General features: G+C 37.1%; 1 protein-coding gene across 2 annotated transcripts; it reads right to left on the bottom strand.

Annotated features, from left to right (window-relative positions):
* Positions 1–5,406: 5,406 nt before the first annotated feature.
* LOC113676184 (disks large homolog 1) lies at positions 5,407–23,942 on the bottom strand. 2 transcript variants are annotated; one of them, XM_027192804.2, is made up of 21 exons: positions 23,710–23,942; positions 23,460–23,591; positions 23,056–23,201; positions 21,925–22,008; positions 19,894–19,932; positions 18,386–18,442; positions 17,881–18,005; positions 17,553–17,655; positions 17,052–17,133; positions 16,843–16,979; positions 16,186–16,345; positions 15,228–15,387; positions 14,679–14,835; positions 12,834–12,936; positions 10,955–11,060; positions 9,080–9,256; positions 8,916–8,988; positions 8,283–8,589; positions 7,693–7,865; positions 6,832–7,033; positions 5,407–6,490 (listed from the first exon to the last, which is right to left on the bottom strand). In XM_027192804.2, the coding sequence occupies exons 1-21, from the start codon at positions 23,726–23,728 to the stop codon at positions 6,384–6,386; spliced, it is 2,649 nt and encodes an 882-aa protein (XP_027048605.2). In that variant the 5' UTR covers positions 23,729–23,942; the 3' UTR covers positions 5,407–6,383. The 2 variants fall into 2 exon arrangements, with proteins under 2 accessions (XP_027048605.2, XP_027048606.2); XM_027192805.2 differs by lacking the exons at positions 21,925–22,008; positions 23,056–23,201; positions 23,460–23,591; positions 23,710–23,942 and adding an exon at positions 20,042–20,243.
* Positions 23,943–24,710: the final 768 nt, after the last annotated feature.

Raw genomic sequence — 24,710 nt, 5'->3', positions numbered from 1 at the left:
CAACGTTTTCTAATTTTTTCTTCCATAAATTTTTTACTTTACTTTTTCCCGTAATGGAAGTATCGACACGCTAATACGACCTACGCACTATTTTTAATCTTCTTTGTGAGTTCGTTCTAAGAATAAACCCTTTTCAGCGACTGATGAATTTTAAAGTAATTCAAATCAGACTCTTTTTTTAGACTAAAATTCTATTGTATGGAAAGTAAATGGCTGATTATAACAGAACAGTTACGTCTGACTTAAAAGCCATTCAATCTTTTGTTTTAAGTGATCACTTGGAGTAGCCACAACACGTCATTTAAATCTCTTCGTTTTATTGCAAGATGAATCTTTAGGTTTTTTGACTTTTTTTTGTCCAATTAAACTTGATCTTATTAGGTGCTGGATATTATTTTATTTTTTCGATTTTTGTGCGCGTGTTATTGGTCAGAAGAGAATTGAACGCGCGTGGGATGGGCCACTTGACTGGCAGGCACTGCCCCCGGAATGGTCTCTCACCCACGCAATCGACAGGTTATGACTGCGCGCGCTCGTTAGAAATTCGCCAATATATGGCGCACAACGTCAAAATCGGGACAGAAAAAAAATCGTATTTTGGCAAATGATTTCCGCGCAGTCCAGGAACAATTTCTTTTTCACTTTAAATAGAATCAAGGTCTTTGAAAAATGTGTCAAATCGTTCTTGAAACGATTTAAAGTTTCGAATTGACCATGGCATCCCAGAGACTAGATATTTTCAGTTTTAACGTGATTGTCTTCGAAAAGGAGCCACCGCGTGTTGCCGGCTCTGTCAGCAGTTTGATCACATCTCTACCATAAAAACACCCGATTCTCTAAAGCAGGCGATTGCAAGTGGGTTATTCTTTACAAGGCTTCGATTAATCTAACAGCTTGGTAAGTATAAAAAGGTAACGACTGCAATTATATTTTTTAAGTACAAACCTTAGAGTGTGCGATCGAGAAAGATTTTGTTATTTATGTCTGTAGCCACTTCCTGTTTCCTTCAACACTTCGTGCCAATTTTTTTTGGTCTCTCCTTAAGGATTCGACATTTTTCAATTGCGATAAAACTTTCAACCTCGCACAGAAATCCCAGAGTATATTTCTAGTCACGTCTTACCTTCAGTAAAATCTTACTTGAGTTTATGCTAGCCATGCTGACGTGTTACAAAAACGACCCTTACTCTTCTTAATACGATGAACTTTGATCGGTTTTTTTTTTTAATAAATTGCACAGGAGAATGCTTTAATATTCTATATTTCTAGAAACACCCCACTGTTTCAAAATTTAACTCAATGATTCGGATTTTTAAGCTTTGCGTGCGGCCAGTGCACTCTTTCATAGCTCTTCGTTGGAAATGTTAACTCCACAATTTTCTTGAGCAAGTAAATATCAAAAGAAAATATGACGCTGTATGGAACCAGTTAAAAAAAATACTACATGGACAAAAATATTTCAATTTAAAATTTTCTTTCTTGCATTCGTTTAAAAGAGGCTGTTCTTCTCATATTTCCTCTACCAAAATAGCTTTATTGATTCTCTCGATGCTTTGTAAATTCTAACACCTACACAGACAGACAAGAATGGTAATTGAATTGGTTTGCTTCTTCACTGAGTCTCATAATTAATAATCCTAGTAGAATTTTTGCATACGAATCACACATCAAACCATCAAACCCGGAATTTTCAAGCCAAGAAACTACTCAGCATTCTTTTTTATGCTAGTAGTTTTCACCGCTTTTCTCTGACCGATTATATAGAGACACATTCTGCACATACTGCCTGTGATCAAGTTAAATCTGTGCTTTTGTCAGTTTAGTATTTGAGCAAATAACTCAGACGAAAAAAGCCTTCAAGAAAAACATAGCTTATGTATACGTGTTACATCAATAATTCCTCAAATATCCATTGTCTCAACAGAATGAATTCAGCGATCGCTTTGATAAATGAATTGCACTTGTCGTTATGTTAATTTACGAGAAACTCTATGAGTAGTTTTATTTTCCAATTATTGAATTCTGCTGCGTCGGCGGAAAATGTGCTACACGTCTTCATTTGCGTGGATTAAGTTAAAATAACCATTTTTACACAAACACTTGATGACCTTGAATAACAGAAAAGGTTGTACTCTTTCTTCTTCTTCAAACAGTCTACACACTAAACCGGAATCCATGCTGACAACAGGAAAATAAAATCTCTTCATCTTGTATCGGGCAAACGTAGACAGAGTCCAATTTAACGTTCGCGTGCATAAGTGAAGTCGAAGAATATTTATTTCATTTTCAATCTATACAGCGGGTAATGATAAAATCTTGTTTCTTATTCATAGCGTCTCCCTGCTTTTTCGAGTCAAAGAAACTTTCCCATTCAATGTATCTACATCTAAAATTTTTAAATATATTTAACAATACGAGGCTTTAGGTGAAAAATCGAAGAAAATCAATAAGTTCAGTCATGTGATCTGTCAATTTGTATACCAAAATCATGCAACAGAAACGTTCCTGATGCGTGTGAAGACGAAATTTGTGATTCTTGAACTCCTAAGGGTTTGTCTCAAAGCATCGCAAATTAGATGGCAAATTCGTTGTTTTTGAACTAACTCCATATCTGAGTGTATTGAAGAGTTCAGTATATGAAAATGAGAACAAAAAATTTGGAGAGAGAAGGACTTTTCCTCTTTCGAACTGAATGCAGCGAGGAGAAAGGCTAAATGATATTCTGAGAAGGAGTCATCAACATTACTCATTTCTAACGAAATTTTACAGATAGAAGGAATTTCACGAGGGGATAATTGACTTATGGAGGCGTTTATTTCATTCCAGCAGGGTCAAGATGAACTATAGAAACAGATTACTCTGATACTAGTCTCTCTTCACCCCACCCTACCCAGGCCTAAGACTGAATGGGACTCACGGCGGTGAACTGATACGGCAAACTAACTCAGTAGGGGAGGGAGGCGTGTGAAATTGATATCCCATCCAGGATGTTAGGGAGGGGGGAGGGGGGGAGAGAGGGGATACCGCAATTTCCCCTCTAGTGGTTGCTTCGCACAACGAAAACTGGAATAAACTCCTACGGATGTGGGCCTCATGCCCTTGCGAACAATGTGCTTTACTTTTATCACCTAACGTCTTATCATTTCTAAGAAGATTTGAAACGCACTGAACGTAAGGCACAGGTATTGAGGAGATCTTAACTGGTGTCCGTTGTTTTATCAAGCAGAACTTTCCTTTATTCCTGTCGTGTATTTATCCTAAAACTCTTGAATAATTAACGTATTCTCAGCCTCATCTCCATAAGACGGCTGGTGGATGGCTCTCAGTCACTTGAGAGCCAACACCTCAGTCATGAATTTGGTGAGTGCTCATAGCTACAAGCTGAGTCCTACATTTTAGCCTTCGATGAACAGAATTGAGGCCGCCAATTTCAATATCTACGCTCAGATCCTGCGCTCACTTTGCCGATCAAAGAGAAACTGCCCACCATTACTGATAGAGGTAAGAGACAGTGAAACCCACGGAAATTTTTACGTTTTATCTTATGGATCATTAACAAAATGTCAGTAGTGAAGCTAATTATTAGGCTTTAAAGGGCCCACATGTGTATTGATGAACTCTGACAACTTTTAAAACATCTCAAAAGATGTAGCTATAATAATCCTAATTATTCAAAAAGAGGGTAAAAGCTGTAATTAATGAACTCAAACAGGAAGACAATAAAATATCTAAATTTGTAAAACATTTTAATTTACAGTTTACCAATCAGCCTGAGGTTGTTGTCTTCCGCAGGAAGTTGTCTCTAGAATTTCGTGTTCCTGTTTATATCTGTATATTCACATCTGTCATTAGCATAGTTGTCAAAGGGAATTCCGAATTAAGTATTACTTCTTTCTATGTTTCTAATGAAAACATTTAACTTTCCGTAGCTCGGAGCAGCTCATGGAGCCCTGACAAATTGAGGATGCAAATTCGTATCGAGTTCTTTTTTTCACGAACCTTAAATAAGTTAATATTTACATCTGAGAAGACTTGGCAAGTAATTGAAATATCCACCCTGTAATCAATCTATTTCTTCTACGAATACCTCTGGAACCATTTGTCATGATTTTTTTCGAAGTTTTCGTAGGTGGCACTTCTTCTCCACGAGGAACAGAACTGTTTTTGTGATAACGAAAGTGTGGAATTGGCGTGCGAATGCGTAAGCGTGAATATGCGTTACCTCACGGCTGTTCAAATATCATTCTTATGTGTTTACGTTAAGTGTAAAACATGAGTTTTTTTGCGACTGTCAGAAGGATGACACATAGTAAACGATTGTGGAATAAGCTGCTGTCTGTGGACATGGTGAAAGTCGCTTCAATAAACATTTGACTGTATATTGTACGACTCTCATCGTGTCCAAGGCAGCCTCGACCGGAAGCCTAATCCTCGAGTCGCGCTTGTTACAAAAGAGAAATGTAACATTTTCCAACGTCCTGAAACACGCATAGTTTTGAGTCTTCCGACGAGTGACTTTAATTTCGAAGCAATTAAAAGGTGCATGTTCACTGGCAGAGGTACAATTTAAGTCTATCCCTAGACTGTGTACTTTCAAATAACGATAAGTCTCTTCATGTTTGACTACTCACATTCACAAGCGGATGACTTTTAACCAGAAGGCATAATCGGCCATTTCGATGCTAATTGCGGACAGTTCCTTATCATCCAAGATCACTTTCCCCGAACTTCTCCAATCTCAAAGTTTTGACGTCATGTTTAGATCAGGAACAAAGAATTTACGCGGGCACGAACACTTATTTTGCACTGAATTCATGTCCACGGCCCCTTCCTTAAGCCTGAGAAGAGGACTCCTTCTTTGGGTATCACGCGGCAATAAAAGAACCACATCTGAAAGAAGGGCGTTTACTGTGACTTGGTAATGCTTGACCATGAATTGTACAACGTACCAAAATTAGGAAACACAGCGCCACGTGAAATGAAACGATTAAAGGCGTGTAATCGCCTGAACGCGATGATTTTGACAAACTAGGTCTGTTCCCAGGACGTTAGAAATATTTAATTGGGAACCGCGCCTGTACAGACCTGGAGAGGATCATGAGCTCCCGGAAAAACCTCAGCTGAAGACAGAGCCTTACCAAGCCTAACTGGTCCGCTCGATTACAAGCCTACGACCAGGAAGTGAGCCCGTAACCCCCCCTGAACTGAGCAAACTAGTCCTGGGTAAAAGTTTATTTGAGAATCTACGTAATATTGTTCTGGGCTAAATTTTAATTTAAGGTCTCTTCTAAATGATCAAGTATGACACTATTTCTTTTAATAACCCAAATGATTCTCAGTTCAAGGTCTTACGGCCCAGTAAGCTGACTAACAGTTCAATTCTTCGGCCTTGACAAACCATTCAACTCAGATTAAAATTATTTATTTATCTTACAATACTTCTGTTAAATTTATGAATAACACAAAGGATTATTACTGCACAAGTTAGAGCGATTTTTAATGAAACTTTTAAAGGAATCCTTAATTCGAATTTCTTACTGTACATTTTTGGCTCCGTCATCAAACGATTTTGATCCGAATTCTCACTGTTTCATAAATTGTTTGCCTTGATAAGATTGACAGTTACATTAAAAACCGCTCTAACCATCACTAGAAGGTAAGAGGGTAACATTCAGGTTAACTCGAATTGAAAGACGAAGCGTAAAGGTAACAAAAGTTACGACATATTGAATTATAAAGCCCAAATGGCAGTCAGCAATCTAAGTTACACCAGGATATACAAATCCGACAGGTGGTTAAAGTTCAATTAAGCGACTGGTCAGAAAGTCACTTTTATATTTGAGAAGCATTCTAAACCAGTATAATAAAGTTTTCGTCTTTGGATAAATCAAGAGCCGTTGTTTGATCTCTGCGATTGGAAAACAATTGTTACGCTATTTCACGAAGTATAGGTGTGCGTGACATTACAAATAAGAGCTGCGCACGGAGGAAGTCACGAAAGAAACATAAGGGCGTTCGTCAGTGACAAATATATGAATAAAGACGATATTGTGCACTAACTTTGGCAGAGTGCTACTTCTAAAATTCAGATGTCTAACTAACCGAAAAAACCGCCGAAATAACGTCGCCGACTCCTACAAGCAAAGGCAATGACAATCAAAAACGTGGCTGGGCAATGAATTTTAGTCAACTGAAAATATATATGCTGTCAAAGTCACTTCAACCCAGGCGCAGCCAAATTAATCTCTTCCCTCAAAAGCAACGAAGCACCATCGTAACGCCACATTGCAATCGCATTACATAACCATGGCAACACAGGACAACGGATGCGCATGTCTGGAGGTTGATCCGCTGACTCACTTGTGTGTGGACTACGGTTCTACTTAGAGTTTTTCTTTAGAAGGGATCCATATAACAGGCCCTGACTGCTGACGTATAACTTCCTTACATTTGGTGTAGATTTCATCATAGGTATCACCTTGGGCAACCGCTAGGGAAAAAAAAGGGGAAAAAAGATTAACGAAGTAAATTTACTCTTCCACAGTTTTCATGTGACCGGGAAATTCTGGATTCTCTCCTTCTGAGCTAGGAAAAAGGGGTGTGATCACTGTCTGGTGATAGAAATTGAACACTCCTTGAAAATGTAGAAGAACCACGATAATTAAAACAAACCAAAACAAAGAGAAAGCCAAAATCGGTTTGAATTGACAAAATTGGTGCTTCATCAAAACTGGCAAATAACGACAGAGGTAAGAGATATGAAGATATTAAATGTTTTATTACTGATAAATGAAATTTGTGATAGTTCCATGTCAGGTTTTATTAACTTACCAGTAAAATACTCTCCAAACTCTTGTTCTAGTTTAAGGGCTCTGTCATAAGTCTTCTGCGCTTGCTCCTCCGTTAGTCGTTTGTTGAGTTCCCGGATGGAGTCCACAGATTTTGGTTTCAAAAAGATGGCGATCGGATAAAGTGTTGCAACTTGGAGACGCTTTATGGCATAACCACTAACGTCCAGAATACAATGTTTATTCTGCGAAATAAAGCATTTCATCGTAGTAATTCGGATTTGTAATATTTGAAAGTTCTCATCAAAACAACCACATTTTCAGTGACGTAAAACTACTTGCCCAGTTCTACTGACAACAAAACGCGTTGTGATTCCTTTGGGGCTTTAAGCCTTCTTTGTTGTGTTTTTTTGGTGTTGTCTTTCAGCAATCTTTGGTATTGACTTCAGCGGAGATAATGAAACACTTTTATTAACATTCTGATACTTCTGTCTTTTATTAAAGTGGATTCCACATCGAGTAGGAAAATCATTAAGAGACAAATATTTCATCGTTTGGCAAACCCTGGGATTCTTCAATTGAAGAGAGACAAATTAATGTCCAATGAGTGTCCATATCAACAGGACTTTTTTTTGGCACATTTCTCTGGAGACTAATAGCTACGGAGAGCCAAGTTAGTACATCCACATTTACGCTTCTTTCATTTTACAAAGAGGGACTTAACCACAGTAGTGACGACAGGGAGAAAGGACAGAATTTCCCAGTCAAGTGGGTCTACATTGACGTCTTAGTATTTGAAGATGGGGATACTGAGCTGGTTTATAACTTTTTCTGGCAAATGGGAAGGGGGGAGTGAGGGGTCTCTTAGCTACTCCTAACCACACCCTTGCATTTGCGAGTGTACCTTTTCAGCGACTTCTTTGACTGACTGCACACTGGTCCCATACAAATTATCGTTGTATTGACCGGCTTCGATGAACATGTGGTTCTGAATTGATCGCTCCATCTCCTCACGTGACTCTACAAAATGATAATCCCGCCCATTCACCTCGTAGTCACGCCTCTCACGCGTCGTATCTGTAATCAAAAGAAAACAGTCAAATAACAACATTGAATTTTTTTTTATCCTGCTGTTTGGTAAATCTTATGTTAGACGCTCTATGAGGAAAGGGGAGTGTGCGGAGGAGCGGACGGGAGGGGAGGGGCGGGGCGGGGCGGGGCGATGCGAGGCAGGGGTTGTACTTTTTCACGGGAAGCGAAGGAGAGTCGTCCGGTTGTGGAGAACAACAGTGCCACGACGACGAGGTAAAGGCGGGGTAGAAGTGAGCCGTGTGCAGGAAGGCGAGCAGTTTGTTTGTCAAAACAATGCACTCCTACTAATGAACGAAAACTGAATCAGCAGACAGGAAGAGATCATGGTCCCTTACACTAAAGCTTTCAAAACAAAACAATCAGAAACAACACTGTTCAAGTGTTTTTGGTATGACTACATACGGGGTACACAGCTGCCAAATTTATCCGGGAATTCTGAGATGAGGTCATCATTGATTCTGTCCTTAAGCGGTCCCAAGACTATCACGGGCCGAGTGTGTTGTAATTCGTGTTGGACCACAGCTTCGTACGATAGGATGTTGTCCTCTGCGCGTGCGCTGTAACTGCTTTCACTATCGCTAGCATTTGATGTATAGCTTGGTTCTACGTCACTTGTCGTCTCGTTTTCGGATTCTTTCTTAAAAAACGGTAGCTTCTTCGAAAATTTGAAACTTCGCTTTCGGCCTCCAGTTCCTTCATTAAACGAAGTCTACAAAGGATAAAAACAAAAGAAATTTTTTTCTCTAATTCAAGACGAATCTTTTCTGTTTACTTTACTCGTGTTACACGAAATGAAACGATCAGATAGCTGCTGAATGAAATAAGTATGAAAGAAAGTGATCAAGATCAGTTTCAAACTCAATTTCCTTTCCTCTTGTCATGAAATTAGCGGATAATGGTGAATATGGGAGCTGAACTACATTAATTCACCCCTAAATAAAAATACTTCTTTCCATCAAAAACAAATAAATCGATAGACTAATGAATATCCGAGTAAATAAATACACCACTGAAAAAAATTAAAATGTGTTTTACCTTTGTTTTATTTTCCTCGCTATTTCTTGAGAATTTCACTGTTTTCATTCTTGATTTTTCTCTTCTCTCGACTCTGAAAAACAAAAAGGAGTTAACTTTACAATTTGCCTTAGGTAATGAGAAGAAGTATCTTGATCAATGAAGTAGCCTTGTCCTAATCTTACCTCCTCTTGCTGGGGATGACACCTCTCCCTTCCTCCTCCCCCAGAGCATTCAGCCGTCTGGCCTGCCACCACTCGTCATCACTAGCATTGGTCACATGAAGAATGTCGCCGTACTTGAAGCTCAGGCCCTGACTGGGGAGACCACTGTCCTTTGTTTTGTCGTAGTCAAACAGAGCCCTAAAAAACGTAAAATGTATTGAGTGGGTCAAAAATCAGACTCCTATAATCAGACAGGATTATAAACTTAGACCTCGCTAGGTTTCAGAAAACAACTTTTCAGCAATTCAGGGTGGACAATGAAATCTGCTTTAGGAATGAAAACGCATAAAGGAGGTCTTCCTTTAACCTCCTTAAGAAATTTAGGATGACAGATGAAATGTCTCGACATCAGGAAAGACCTCGGGAGTAAATGAAAGGCATGATAGGCATTCCGCTCCCCTCCCAAAGATCACACCCACACCAACGACCACACCCACCCACAACAACAACCGCACCCACTGACATGAAATGAGGAACTCAGGAACGTGACGTCGGCAACAGAGGAGGGGCGCCGTGAAAGCGGAAGCAACTAGGATATTTTGAGTCTAATAAGCGACTCAGAAAACTTCCATAAAATAAAAAGAGAACGCGAACATAAATTGAGCTGAAATACATTAATAAGGAAAAGGAAGGAGAAATCCCCGTGGATTACCAAGAACTACAAATGGGAGCTTGAGATTAATTAACTACAAACACTATTGATTTACTTATCTCCTTCACCATCATCTAGAATAATTGTCAATTAAATCTGTTTAAGCCTGATTTGCTCTCATACCTTCGACCATTTAGACTACTTTAGTCACTAAATTTACTTTTATTAGGAAAATTCTTTAATCAACTGCATTCATAATTGGAACTAAAAGCCTGGATACAAAGCGAGTGTGAGGCATTTGTGCAAAACCCAGTTTATATCTTGTTTTTCTTCTACTATTTATTAAAAGCTCTTTCTCACTCTAAAGACATCGAAAGACAAGCATGCGGAGAAAGATACCGGGCGGCAAAATTTTTAGCCCTCGCTCTGAACTCAAAACCAGCTCCAGCTGGAATCACACAAAACAAAACAAATATTCAGAGCAGATTACAGGATAAGAGTAATATATTAGTTCAATTTAATCAGCTCAGTGTATCGAAACCTGCCCATAAAAGTGTTATTTATCAAAGCAGCAAAGCTGGAAAAAAAGCGTCAATCAGTATTCGCGCTCATGGTGAAAAGAGGAAAACTAGTCTGAAACTATGAATACGATTTCTGATTTTGTACACAACAGGAGGTATATTAAAGGGTTGTCGCCCTGAGTGTGTTTTGCAAATAACGCAACAGGAGGGTTGTTTTGAGATAGTCACGCAAGACAACTTTTGTGAATATTCCAGACTATCTCTCCGTTTCACCGTTGTATTGCTTTGCACATGAAACATCCGCTAAAAGATTCACTTCCACGACAATAAATACAAGAGAACAGCCATTGTAAACTTTATAAACTACTTGGCGCGTTGAAGCAAGTGAGAAAATAACAACAGCAAAACTAAGTCAGATCGATGTCGACAGAAAATGACGAACATTTCAAGAATGCCAGTGACTTCAAACAAGCATCACAGATTGAATTGACTGAGAAAGAAACAGTGTTCAAAATAAAGATAGCGATTTGGTATTTGAGACATACAAAACCCCTCGTTTATAAGTGAACACGGAATCCTAGCGAACATGATACCCATCACAGAAAAGGGTGAAAAGAGCGTTATAACTAATCTCCTTAGATTTAAGACACGAGTCAGGGTCGTATTTTGAGTCAAGCGAGCTATTTTTAAAACACAAGATAAATATTCACGTTTATTTCTTACCTAACATATAGCTGGCGCTTCACGGACGTCCTCAAAGTTCCCGGACTTCCACTGTTCATCATTTTCTCACGAATATCGTGAATTTTCGCTTCAAACTGATTGTATTCTGTAAAGAGACAACAGACACAAAACCACACCGTTATTTCGCTGCAAACTTACAAGAAAACCACGCGTTCACGCGGCTAAAACAGACAAAATAACTCGGCGCTAACGAGTAATTTTCCCACTCCAATATGCAAATTGTTGGAGATACTTGCCTGTTACGTACATAAACTCTTAGCGTAGCCTTGTTCATCAATTAACAACCGACCGAAATACCCACTAGAACTCTAAAATCAGATCCACGAAGATAAACTAACTAATAAATAATCAAATGTAACGCAATATTCGTTTCACAATCGACGAATCAAGATTTCAACTTTGGTGTAACCATATGATATTATATTGGCACGGGCGTGCGGGCTACGCGAAGCGCCGAATTGTCAAACTCGATCGACTAATAGCAATTTCGCTGTTGAGTTCATTAAATTTTCCGCGATGGCCAACGAATGCAGACAACAGCAGCAGAAATCGTTAGCCGCAGCGCATATCTAATCCATTATGTCCGTTCATATTTAATGAACTATCACAAGCGCGTTCCCTTCTGGGTGTACTAAGCTTTTGTTTATTAATTCTCACAAGGCCACAAAACTCAAACTGAATCAGAACAAAACACACACTGATCATCAATAAAAATATAAAAATATTAGTCAAGTAAATAATCCACGCCTTGGCATACATCCACTTTTTGAAAACTTAGCAGTATTCATTCACAGCACAAGATGAATCACATATTCGAGTTGATTGAACACGGCGACATCTTTACAAATTGCTTTCATTGGTATGCTGATGACTTTCTGAATATTCTGTCCTTAGATGAAAGATACTTCAACGAATAAGTCAAATGACAATTTGAGTAGCATTTTTAGAACATGATTGTCACAATTATGGTATTTTTCCTCTCTGTCGAAAGGGAAATTACACCATATGAACATATGAAAGGGGCATAGAAAACATAGATATTGGAATGGGAAGAAGAACGGAAACTCAACATAATCTGTTGAAACATCACACATACATTATTTTCAAGCATGTCACTTTTAATCAATGTCCGATCCTTACGAAAGTTTTGATTTATCACAATGTTGAACCCCAAAAAATTCGCAGTGCTGAACCCTACAAAATACTATAAAAATCTACAAAAAGCTTCAATTTCGCCGAAAACCATTGTATAAACATCACTTTATAACAACTCTTAAAATAAAACACTCTTGCAAAAAATTACCATGAGCGGAACAGGCGCCTTGATAAAATTACAGACACACATGGCGATATTTGTAAACATTTTATGCAGGAAGTCGAATAAGAACAAATCAAATGTATACACACTGTTTCATGCCAACCAAAAATACACCAAGCGGTTAACGAGACCTAATAAATCTGTCAAATTAGTTACAAGGTTTTTGTGACCATCAGCTGCGATTGTAAATTTTACGACTCTCTTAAGTGTGAAAATGACAACTCGAAGGATGAAAACTGGACAGAAAAAAAACTGACAATATCATGGTCCAAGACGCATATTCATATTTCCGTGAGACGTGAAAACTCGAAGTTCACCGGCAGTATACTAGTTAATATAAATTCGAAAAACCGATTCTATAAATAATATTATTTCAAAGAAATTTTGTCCAAACTAATATTGAGTGTTCAATTCAAAACCTAGCCAATTGTCGAAAGTTTTTTAGACTTTCGGAGAAACTTTTAAGAAATCGAGGGAAAACCACAGATGAAATTTAGAAGAGTTTTTCGTAATAAAATCAAGAAGCAATATAGCGCTTACCTTCGGGTTTATACTGAGCCATTATCACCACAGTGTTCCCAGCGCCCTTCAATGCAGCGGCTGCTTTTTCGTGTGTGGCGTCCTCCAAATGGGTATCATTTACCTGAAGTAAAATGAATCGAACTAACTCAAAAAATAAAAAGGAAAATACATCAAGAAAAGCTTAAAACGCGTTCTAATCTTAAAAAAACGGTTACATGAACTCAAATAGAACGCCCTGTCTCTGAAATACAATGTTAAGAACGATGCTGTTATAATGAAAATTTTAACAAAACTGACTCGAATATCATGGCGTCTTCTCGCACAAATTCGGTTTAATTTGTTGGCATATCTGATTTCGTTATTTATAATTCATCACATGGGTCTGTACGATAGCGACTCTTCCAACGACGGCAATTATGTAGAGAATGATTTAAGCGCGTCAAAATTTACATTTTAATTGCGACTTGTGAAAATATTAGTATTTGTTACTTAATACTGATGGAAAATGAATAGCTAATGCTGATCAAGAAGAAACCTTCTAACATCCTTTCAATTCACGAAAGAAACCAACACCAAGATCACATTGCGCTTAGATCAATCTAAGAGATCAAATAAATGACAAATTTCATCTGAACATTTCATAGGTATTTCCTTTTTACCTGGAAGATGGCAAGACAGGCAAATTGTTAAATATTGGTTAAGTCATTGACGTGTATTGCTGTTTCCTTCTCAATACCATTTGTTCAGCGGATCGATATTTGTTTCTTGTTATATCTCATTGAATACATTGACGAGAATCGACTGCGCTACCCACGGGTTACGGGAAAACACCGAAAATTCCCACCCACGCTGATTTCAAACGAATTAATAACAACCAAACAATGCGGTTACTGCACAAATATTTGGATTAAAGAACAGAAGAATAACTGGTTAAGAATATATAAAAGTCATATATTTGAACTGCGGATAAAGACGTGAATGAAAGTGATCCTCGCAGTAATATGCACTACTTAGGCAGTAGTGAAAATAAGGCTGCCTAAGTAGTGCATATTACTGCGAGGATCACTTTCATTCACGTCTTTATCCGCAGTTCAAATATATGACTTTCATATATTCTTAACCATTTATTCATCACTTCACGGGTTTATTTAGAACCAACTTCATGACCAGCTCCCAGTTGGCTTGTTAGCTCAGTTGGTAGAGCGCTGCACCGGTATCGCAGAGGTCATGGGTTCAAATCCCGTACAGGCCTGAATTTTTTTCAGGCCTTATTTTCACTACTGCCTAAGTAGTGCATATTACAGCGAGGATCACTTTCATTCACGTCTTTATCCGCAGTTCAAATATATGACTTTCATATATTCTTAACCATTTATTCATCACTTCACGGGTTTATTTAGAACCAACTTCATGACCAGCTCCCAGTTGGCTTGTTAGCTCAGTTGGTAGAGCGCTGCACCGGTATCGCAGAGGTCATGGGTTCAAATCCCGTACAGGCCTAATTTTTTTCAGGCCTTATTTTCACTACTGCCTAAGTAGTGCAGAAGAATAACTGTTGCAATATTTGTGGTCGAACCAACAAAGACAGGACATTTCCAAGAAAGGTTGGGAAATGATTGATGTAATCTGCTTCTGATTGGAAAGGGAGTTCACTAGTTTAAAGAAATTAGACACGGTCAAATCACAGTTTCTCAAAGCGTGGGGAAAATATCGATTCAAGCGTTACACCTGATTGTATAAGAGAACGTCATCTAAGCTGTGATTAGCCACACGCGCGCCCTGATTCGCCTGGATGCTACATACTCCTCCTTTATAGAAGAATTTCGACGAAACTAAGAGTTACATAGTTAATAACAATCTTACCGAGAGGATTTGATCGCCTCTTCTCAGTTCTCCACTGAGATCAGCCACACCACCAGCAAGAATGAAAGAGATAAAAATTCCTTCACCATCTTCACCGCCCACGATGTTAAACCCCAGACCCGTGGGTCCCTTGTTCAACACGACATTCCTTGGCTCTCTGTCAAGATACCACTTCAAATTAATCACATATTGAAACCTAACTTTCTCACCATGCAGTTACAGTTGTGTAAAGGGGGATCAGTTCTGTTTGTATTTTAACTAAAAACAGTATTTCTGGGTATGTTGATGGTTTAGAAAATCTGCACAAAAACTGTGAAAGTGCATTAAAAAATAAAAAGTGCGATGTATTTCTATGAAAAATTGTCAGAACGATGTTTTTTAAAAACGCTTCCTTACAAGAAGAGCAACAAACGACACCTCTTTCGTAAACATAATACAACTGCAATCTTATCACTCTCCAAAATTATAAACTTTTCAAACCTCCAAACCAAACAATCAAACAGAAAAAGGGTCCTAACTACAAAACTACAAAACTGCTTCCATTCTAACCTTGTAAATCCATCATCCTCTGGCACTGAGGGAGCTTGTGTTTTTTTCAAACTGTTAGTATGTTCATTTGGTGGAGCACTTTCTTGAACAGGCACCGCTATTGGTAGTATGCTATCTGTAACTTTTTCTTCTGGTGGGGGGGATGGTGGAGGTGGTTGACCTGCCATGGAAATAGATATACTTTAATTAAACTTGCCTCAGTTGTACAACTCCCATTAACTGGGTTTGACCTTGTCACAAAATTACATGTTTCTTTCAAAAGTTTCAAACAGAAACAAATTTTCAAATAAGCTTTAGCAAAGACCAAGCTCAGAATGCCACATGCTATGGTCTTTGTTTTCTCCAAAATTGCATTAAATTTTTGTTTGTACCAGATTTAATGCCCCAGAGAAAGTGTCGGTCATAGATCCTCTATGATTCACACTCTGTTCCATGATACCATTCCTGTTGATAGGAGACCAAGACAAAATCACCCAAAACACAGCCCATGTTGGTACATACAGAAACCACATAGAGCACACAGCACACTATGTGTTCCATTTAAAAAAAGGGTAGTGGCATGATCATGTGGAGAGTGCCTTGGACTCTCAATCCTGAGGTCCCAGGTTCACAAACCTCTCTGGGTAGTCCTTAGTTTAACTCCTTAATCACACTGGTAAATACCTGACTGGTACGCTTCCTTCCGGCTGAGGCAAGAATTATGGAGGAAACCCAAATACCAGGTTTTCAGTCATGTTTTACTTGATTTGTATGATTAATATCAGGTGCTTTTTATTTGTGGGCCAAAATAAAAACTTTCATGTCACTAATAATAACATGTCACCATTATAAGTACGAGTACTGTCTGTCCATTCCAGAATCTCTGCAGAGAACAGCTTACTTTTGATATATTCATATGTAACCAACCAAAACAACATGTTATGTCTGCTAATTAAAAGCTATGAAGCCTGGTACTTACTTAAATTTACAGCTTCGTGATAAACTGGGGGAGGGGTTCCTGAATCAGTAGTATGCATCATGCCTACTCTTGACACAACTATAACAACTTTATTTTGTGTCTTCTTAAGAGTGGCCACAGCATCTTCATGTGCCACATCCTCCAAGGATGTATCATTTACCTACAGTGGGGCAAAGACACCACATGTCAAATATCTTCATGTGCCAGCAGCTGAGGGAGGAAGTTGGCTAGGTCGTGGTATTTATTAAAAGAATGATGTAAAGTACTTAGTTTGAACCATACTTATTTTTTCCCTTATTCCCATTATATACACTACATTCTGCTAATTGCATCCTGTCTTTTTTCCTAATTTAAATTTTATCCAGTGGTGGGGGGAAAATTTAAATAGAATAAGTATGCCACACCTAAGATATATCAATAAAATACTTAACCCTTTAAACCCTAAGAGTGACCAGCATCTAATTTCTCCCTACAATATCACTCCTGAATCACACATTAAGGTTATGAGAATAAAGGAAATGGTCACCAGGGAAGGAACGTTTTGATTGGCAAACAAATTCTCCTCGTCAGCACCTTAGGAAATGTATAAAGAGCAGTGTGGAGAATATGCATACTGATGTTAGGCTGTAAAGGGTTAATTACCAACATGTAACTCACCCTAACTATCTTGTCTCCTACTTGTAGTCTTCCATCTTGCTGTGCTGCCCCTCCATCAATTATCTTGGTGATGTAAATTCCATCATCATTTGGTACATGCTGATTTCCTTTGCCCCCTGCGATACTAAAACCAAGACCTGCATGAACAAAATAATATGGCATCTTAATCACTTGAAAAGTGTAGTGACAAACAAAATCACCTCTCTTACCCTTGGTTCCTTTTGTCAATACTATTTCTTCAGTCTGCTGATTTTCAGAGCCTGGTTTGGCAGATTGCTCTCTCTTTAATGTCTGTCAGTTCAAATAATCACATAGTTACTCATAATTGCAGCTGTTTTCATACAATGTCATTTTGATTTCTTGCATAGAACAAATATCAATTAAAGTTTCTCTGAGACTGTCTTGTGCACCTTTCCCACTGAGCTTTATATAAGTACTTCTGCACATTAAACTTTATTACATTACCAAAAAACAATGGGTAATTTGATTTAAACTCATTAATATGTCCTTATACCATCTGTATTTATTAATCAAATTCTGTAAGAAAGGATGTGACAACAATCAAAATGCAGAATAAATACATCTTTAAACACCTTGACTACTTTCAAAATACTTCCTCAATATTTCAAATTGTGAGCAAACATAACAGCACTTGTTTGATACAGAATCATTATTGATGAAATGGTTGACAAATAAAAGCAGGCAGTTACCAATGTCACAGTCCCACCAGCTGCTTTCAAGGCTTCCACAGCTTCCTGGTGAGACACATTAACTGTTGATGTATTGTTTACTTTCACTATACAATCTCCAACACTGCAAATAAAATGAACAATTTCATCAATAAGCAATAATAATTCAAATAAAAAAGATACTTCTGGTAAAATCCCCAGATGTCAGGCTTTAAATCCAAGGTGCCATATAGAGCACCTATGTGAAATTAACCTTACCTTGTCCTGAATCAAAGTAAAATGGCATTAAAAAATATATTGACCTCTATTTGGCAAATAATAATAATAGTTTAGTTTGCAGAAAACTTACTTCAGTCTCCCATCCTGAGCAGCAGCACCTCCTTTGATGATTCTTGTGATGTAAATGCCAAAATCATTATCTATATGTGGGTTATCTTTTCCTCCACCAATACTAAAACCAAGACCTGTTGTCCCCTGAAAACAAAACACAATCACAACCAGCTGAATCACTGAAGAGATAATCAACAACTCTTTAGGTCAGTTGTGAATGGACAAGGAGATTGAAAGAGACATTTATTTCATTTTTTAAACCCAGAAAAAAATATATTGTTTGACAAAGAGCTTTACAAATGCATGCAGCTTCCTTTTGGGTAGTCTGCCAGAACATATCAGAATATTTTGCACCTTCATCTTTTATCACTAAATTGCACTATAAAGTGCTGATTACAAACACAATATTCATGTTGCTAAAGTTCCTTGCCTTACAGGCAGGACTTGTCTCAAAAATAAATACAAAATTCCTAGGAAAGAGAGAGCACAAATTTAACTTAAAAAAATCAGTACAATAATCCCACCCTTTCTAAAGTGATGTCAATACATTGATAATCCCCAGAGTCAACATGGCCATTTTCCTGTAAAAGAAAAAAGAGAAAACTGTTTAGAAACTTTGTCACATTCACAACTGATGCATACAGTTTGTTTACAACAGCATCTGGGTATTCACAAGCTCTGTTTTCAATTAGTTTCAGTGACAAGAACTTTCACCATAGATTCCCTCACATTAACTTCCACATTTGACCTCTGTGCTTCCACAAAATTGTCACCTTGCAATTTCTTTGTGCCTTTTATGTGAGCTGAGATTCAAAATCCAAAAGTATAGGAGAATCAGTCCAATTTTTTCCCCTTTATTTCAGAAAACAATGCGGGATAAAAAACCAATATTGTTAAATTTGTTGCTTGAAAGTGATGGGAAAATACAGCTCAAGTTAACTCAACTTGTCATTTAATTTTCACCAAAGAAACCAATGTGTTTACCACAACAGGTGGTCATTAGTAACTTATCAAAACAATTAGCACTCTGTTGTGTATGTAGCTACATTGCAATAGTTATCAAGTGGTTATCATGTTGAGAGCCCCCTGTATTAAGTGAAAGACTGAACAGCTTTAAAATTGATGATTAAGAAATTAAACTGGCTTTGACTACAAGGACAACTCCAACTGAAGAGAACTTGTTTGAATTGAACAAACATGGATGTACATGTATACAACAACCAATGGTGAAATCAGAGGTTTTTCAAATTTCAAAGAATAAACAAACTTTACTGACTAGAAATTACACATCTTTGAGGACATTTAAACCAGCAAAGAAAAAGTTGTTGAACTTCCAGAAACAACTCCACTCGTCCATAACATAATTTACATTCGGAAAAAATAAACTTAATTGTTGTAAAAAAGGTATTGACAAAATAACAGCTTTTAAACTGAAATGTCTATTTTCCCACCCTTGGTGAACTAAAACAAACTTAACATGCAAAAAAAAATTCTCCAGAAAGGGTATCAATATCTGACACAACATCATTTCAAGGTCCAAAGGTCTGATAAATCAAGATGAACTTTGCAATTTCTATTACAAATAAGGCAGGGAAATGGAAGCAAAAACTATCCTGGAACAAACACTGCCCCTAGGCTAACATTTGCAGCCCAAAAAAATTTGTTGACCTCTCCTGACAGCTTTAGTGTAATAATCTCATATTAACCACTAAAGACTGGATGTGCAGACAACAGATTGTATCATGCTTTTAACTACTTGAGGTGACATTCTGTTCTATTTATTAGCATATATGACAACCATCAATTGTCAGCTGTGCAAGCTCCCCTGTCACTTTCAAATGAAACTGAACTACTAAAGCACCATCTGTTGGCCAGAAGAATTATGTAAGACAACCCACTGGTATGAGAAAAATATGACAAACACAGAACAGTGTGTAATTTTTGGACAATTGATAAGCATAACAATATGCTGACTCCTATCAATCGAGGGCACTTAACAAGTTTAGTTCTACAGTTCTATTTCTCTACTTACCAATCCACTATCAACATGTGAAGACTCTGCAGTTGATTTCTAATGTTAGAGGATAAAAAAACACAACCCAAGTTAGGTTGAATAGATATACAAGTAACATTCAAAAACAAACTTATTAAACAAGATACACTTCAATGAGTGTCTGTACCCCACTGAAAGGTGTACAGGATCTTAGCAATTTTCTCATTGTGAAGTTGAAAGCTATGTGCTTGTAAAACTTAATGGACAAGGAATTTTCAGTGCCAACATTTTCCAATTCTTTGGGTGAATTTATCACGAATTCACACAAGAAGTTGATGGCATCTGTTGTAACATGAAACTTCAAGCTTCAGTAAGTAGTAATAACTATGCATACTAATAAGCTGCTTAAGTCAAAACATCATGCAAACAAAACCACAATCTTTTTAATACTGAATACAAATGCCAAGCTTCAGTGCACAAGCTGATAAAACCCAGACAAAAAGTTATTCTTTCCTTAAATTTTTTTAAAAAAAATGTGGTACAACTATTGGCATAGTTCAAGATTAGGACCTTCTTTTCTTCTACCACATTAGATGACAATCCATTTATGACACAATGCAATTAATTATCACCATAGGAAAAATTGTGGTTTCACAGGAAACACCCTTTCCTGATCCACTAGAAAAAGTATTGCAAGGATGATTTGTGACTAACTTCTCCATACATATCACATGTATGTTGTGAGAATGAAGAATTTCACAAACTACAGAAAACTTCAACTAAAAGATGAAAAGCAAATTTTGCATAATAATAACAATAATAATAATAATAATAATAATAATTATAATAATAATAATAATAATACATGAGATAACATACAAACAATAAAGGGAATCTTTACTTTGGGCTCAGAGTACAAGGCAGCTCCAACATGAGAAAACATAAATCATTTTGGAACTGCACTACACATAAAAATATCTAAACTAATTTGAAACTGGAAATTTGAAAGAAATTCCAAAAACCAGTCATCATTTTATCTCACTGATAGGTGGTTGACTAACTTTCAAGGAAAGTGGGAATATCGAACAACCTTCTTGGTAATAGGGGAGAAAGAATTTATCTAAATCTATGTGTAAAAAAATTTGCTCTCTCAAATCAAAAATAAAGTTTAGATTAATCCAAATTGGAGTTATGTGATCTAAGATTGTTTAAACTAAGATGTGCTCAAAATGTTAAGTAGGTTTGCACTTAGACAAACCAGCAATGTGTGGAATTGGTTTAATGAAATTATATGTCACTAATAAGATAAAAAACAGACACACTAAAATTATTTCATGCATTGTCTAAAATGATTAAAGCAGAGTCTTGTACTCAACCATGAAAACAAAAAATGAAGGTACAGCACTTTGACCAACTAGATGATTAGTGATGCTATATAAATCGAGCAAACTGAAATACTGTGGACACAATTTTAGAAACTTGTAGATTTAATTCACTTTAAAGTGAGTCCTCTAATCTCCACAGCAACAGACATACATCAAATTAGATCACTAAAAACCTTACCATACAAATTGAAATTTGGATTAAACAATCTGACAAAATCATCAAAATAATCCTCTATCAAAGTTTCAAAATCTTCTAAAATCAGCAATATTGAGACATTATAGTTAATTCTGGTAGCAGTTTTAAGGTTAAAAGCAATTTCAGAGATGCTTTACCCTTCAATAGCTTCCAAGATCTGAAATTTCTTTTTTGACTACTTTGGCAACTTTGCTGTTACATCAAGGCAACATCTCCAAATAGATAGTTATCCTTTATCCACTAATAATTTCTGGGAGTCAAATGGTTAACCCTAAACTGTTACTGGCGACTAAAAAGTGATTTCTCTTTACTATGTTGATATATTACCCAAAAGCAGGTGATAATAATATATATAATTATCAGCTAAAAGTAGTTATCTTGGTTAAACACAAAAATTATCTTTGTTGATTTTCAAATAAACGTATAGCAGCCACAAATAGAATTACAGATAAAATCTTAGGTTCATTTTTCAAAAAAACGATGGCAAACCTCCACAAAGCTGTCTTGCTGGTCACTCTGGACAATACTTTGTGTAACCACTGGAGTCAGGACTGTTTCTCCATTTACACCTCCCTAGAAGATATAATAAGAACAAATTGTAAAATGATAGCTTTTTTATCAGGTATACAATCTTAATAACAAAATGAAACTAGATATCAATTCAAAAGCATGCGAAGTCACGAGAGACAGCATTAAAATCAAGCAATAATTCCTGTAATTTTTTATTTCTTGTGCTGCCAAATGGAATTATTGTTTGAAAGGACTAATGTCATTTTTAGTAATGTTAATAATGCTGAGATAAAACTGTAAGAAAATCTAGAGGTACAAAAGTATAAGGAAAAAATTTCCACCAATATTGCAACTTGAAGATTATTTCCTGCATATCAATTTGAAATCTAAATCCTTTTAACACTAAAACATCTACAAAAATAGAAAGTCAATAAATTTATGATTACAAGTAGAACTTTTTGAAACATGTTCACTAAGGCTCATGAACTTAGCACAAATTTAAGTTACCCTCAAAACAAACTGCAGAACAAAGCAGAATTTTGCTTAAAAATAAATCATCACTAATATTTGGTCAAAAATAGGTTGAGGGAAAAACCTCACAGCTTAAAATGTCTTGCCAAAAGCAACATACCATTTAAAAATGGTTTATTTTGCATTATGATAAATCACAGTTTAATCTACAACAATAAAAAACTTAATTATCACTGCTGGTAACAATAAATTTTAAATTATATGAGTCTTGTCAAAGACATCAGTAAAACGTTGTTTTAACGTAAACTGATCGCAGATAGTAATGTTTTATACACAAAAGAATAATTATAGAATTCTTTTAAGGACGACGATGAAGATTCACCTACACATGACCAATATTTCAGATTTAACACACGCAATCTGTCATTTTGTAAAATTGCACCTTGCATCAGGAAATGTTCCAATGTTTAAATATGTCAATTTCCATTTCCTCTGTGATTGTCTCTCCTCGAATAAGACACAAACTTCAAGATGTTATTGTTAGTTATTTCGAACTTTCGCTACATTATCAGATTTCGTTGCGCTCCTCTAGAAAAACCGTTTCAAAGTACAGGAAGCAAAGTCTAGCTACAAATTTACCTCTTCGAAATCCTGATAGCTTGGAGGCGATTCCACAGGGGCATGATGACTCTGCCAACTTCGTAAGGCTTCATGCGTTTCTTCAGCTTTTTGTTCGGGTGTTTTGGTGTCATCTAACAATGTGGTTTCGTAAAACTCTTGTATATCTGAATTTTAATTATACAAGAAACATACAGTTTAAAAACACAACAGCGAGGGGCCTACAGAAATATTAGAAACGCGGACCTATTGAAATCCTCTTCGACGGCTTGCTCCAGCGGGTTATATCTCATTCTAGATTGTCAAGACAACGAAATCGAACAGAAAATAAAACCGCACAATAATAATTATTCAGGTACCATCGCTAACTAGTACCCTTCACTAAATATAACACTCGAGAAATGCAAATATCAAACGGATCTTACCAAGTAGAGCTAGAAACAGATGACTTTGAAATATCCGAATTACTCTCTCGATGGCCATGCGAAGCGCTCGATCTTGCGGCTTGTTTAACTTCTCATAGTAACGCTCCAAAAGCTCGAGAGCTTTACTAGCATCTGAAATAATAACATTTGAATTTAATGCGAAAAATCACTTCATGGCAGTAACATTATTTTAGTGATCACTGCTTATTGCAGAACTCCCCGTGAATTCAAACTCGCGGAGACGACCTACCTTCTTTACGAACCGGCATGATCCCGCCGTTTTACGCCTCCCAGATGACTGAAACAAAAAATTCAAAGCGAAACAAAACTTAACGGTGTGCTCCCGAGCCCTCTGACTAAAATTACCCAGGTACTAGTCCCGAAGGAAGGATGACTTAAGTCCAAACCGCTCCACATTCGATAAAATCAACATGATAAACGCCTTTTGCGTGCCAGCGGCCACAGAGTGAGTCACGTGGATGTAATCAGCCAATTGCGCGCAAGAGAGAGGAATGAGCCATCTCTTGCAATCGTTTCTCGTGATTGGCTGTGACTTGAGGAGTTAAACCGCTCAAAAGCAGAGAAATGCACAGCGTCTGCTGTAAGATTGCTCCTTCTCTACCTGTTTGTAAAGAATGTTCTTTTTCAGAAATTATGCTAACGGTTTTACTAAGAAAATCTACTCTCATTGGTTCTCAAGATTCTAGCAGCCACTCAACAAAATCTGCCATCAAAATAATTCATATCAGGAATAACTCTTTGGCTCACATGATGGTCGGTGAAATTATCAAAACTAGCACCAGGCAAGATGTTTTGTTCAATACTACATGCAAAATGATAGAATCCTGCCGTTAAGGAAAACAACTTTTATCTTTCCGCCCGCCAACCGTACCAGACATTTTTTCCTTTTTTTTAAATCTCTATCCCGACCGCCCGGTCTGTTCTGAACCTATCCAAATGACAATATCTGCTTTTAAGCGGTTATACGCGACAAATGTCATCGATGTTTTTAAAACATAATTTTCGCGCCGATAGTTTTGGTTGTTCTTATCTTGACAAGTCCGGAAAAATGTTCTTCTATCCTATTTTTCATAAGAACACGAAAACTAGGAAACGAAAATTGGAGGGAAAAAGAAAAGCAGGCTTACTTTGCTCACTGTTTAGATAAGCAAAATAATCACTCTTGTTCGTTCTTTTGCTTTTGTTTTTTTCGGGAGGGGGGAGGGAGGAGAAGTGGGGGTGGTAACAAGT

This window comes from Pocillopora damicornis, chromosome 6, assembly GCF_964200805.1.
Source record: "Pocillopora damicornis chromosome 6, jaPocDami1.2, whole genome shotgun sequence".
Taxonomy (NCBI): domain Eukaryota; kingdom Metazoa; phylum Cnidaria; class Anthozoa; order Scleractinia; family Pocilloporidae; genus Pocillopora; species Pocillopora damicornis.
Note: the sequence above shows the minus strand (reverse complement) of the source record. Positions and strands in the feature narration are given on the sequence as shown.

What these genes read in the sequence shown, in the direction of transcription:
- LOC113676184 (XM_027192804.2), bottom strand. An exon ending in AGCAAGACAGCTTTGTGGAG is followed by an intron (nt 19,933 to 21,924) that starts GTTTGCCATCGT and finishes CTCTAACATTAG; the next exon opens with AAATCAACTGCAGAGTCTTC. An exon ending in TCACGAAGCTGTAAATTTAA is followed by an intron (nt 15,388 to 16,185) that starts GTAAGTACCAGG and finishes TTTCCATGGCAG; the next exon opens with GTCAACCACCTCCACCATCC.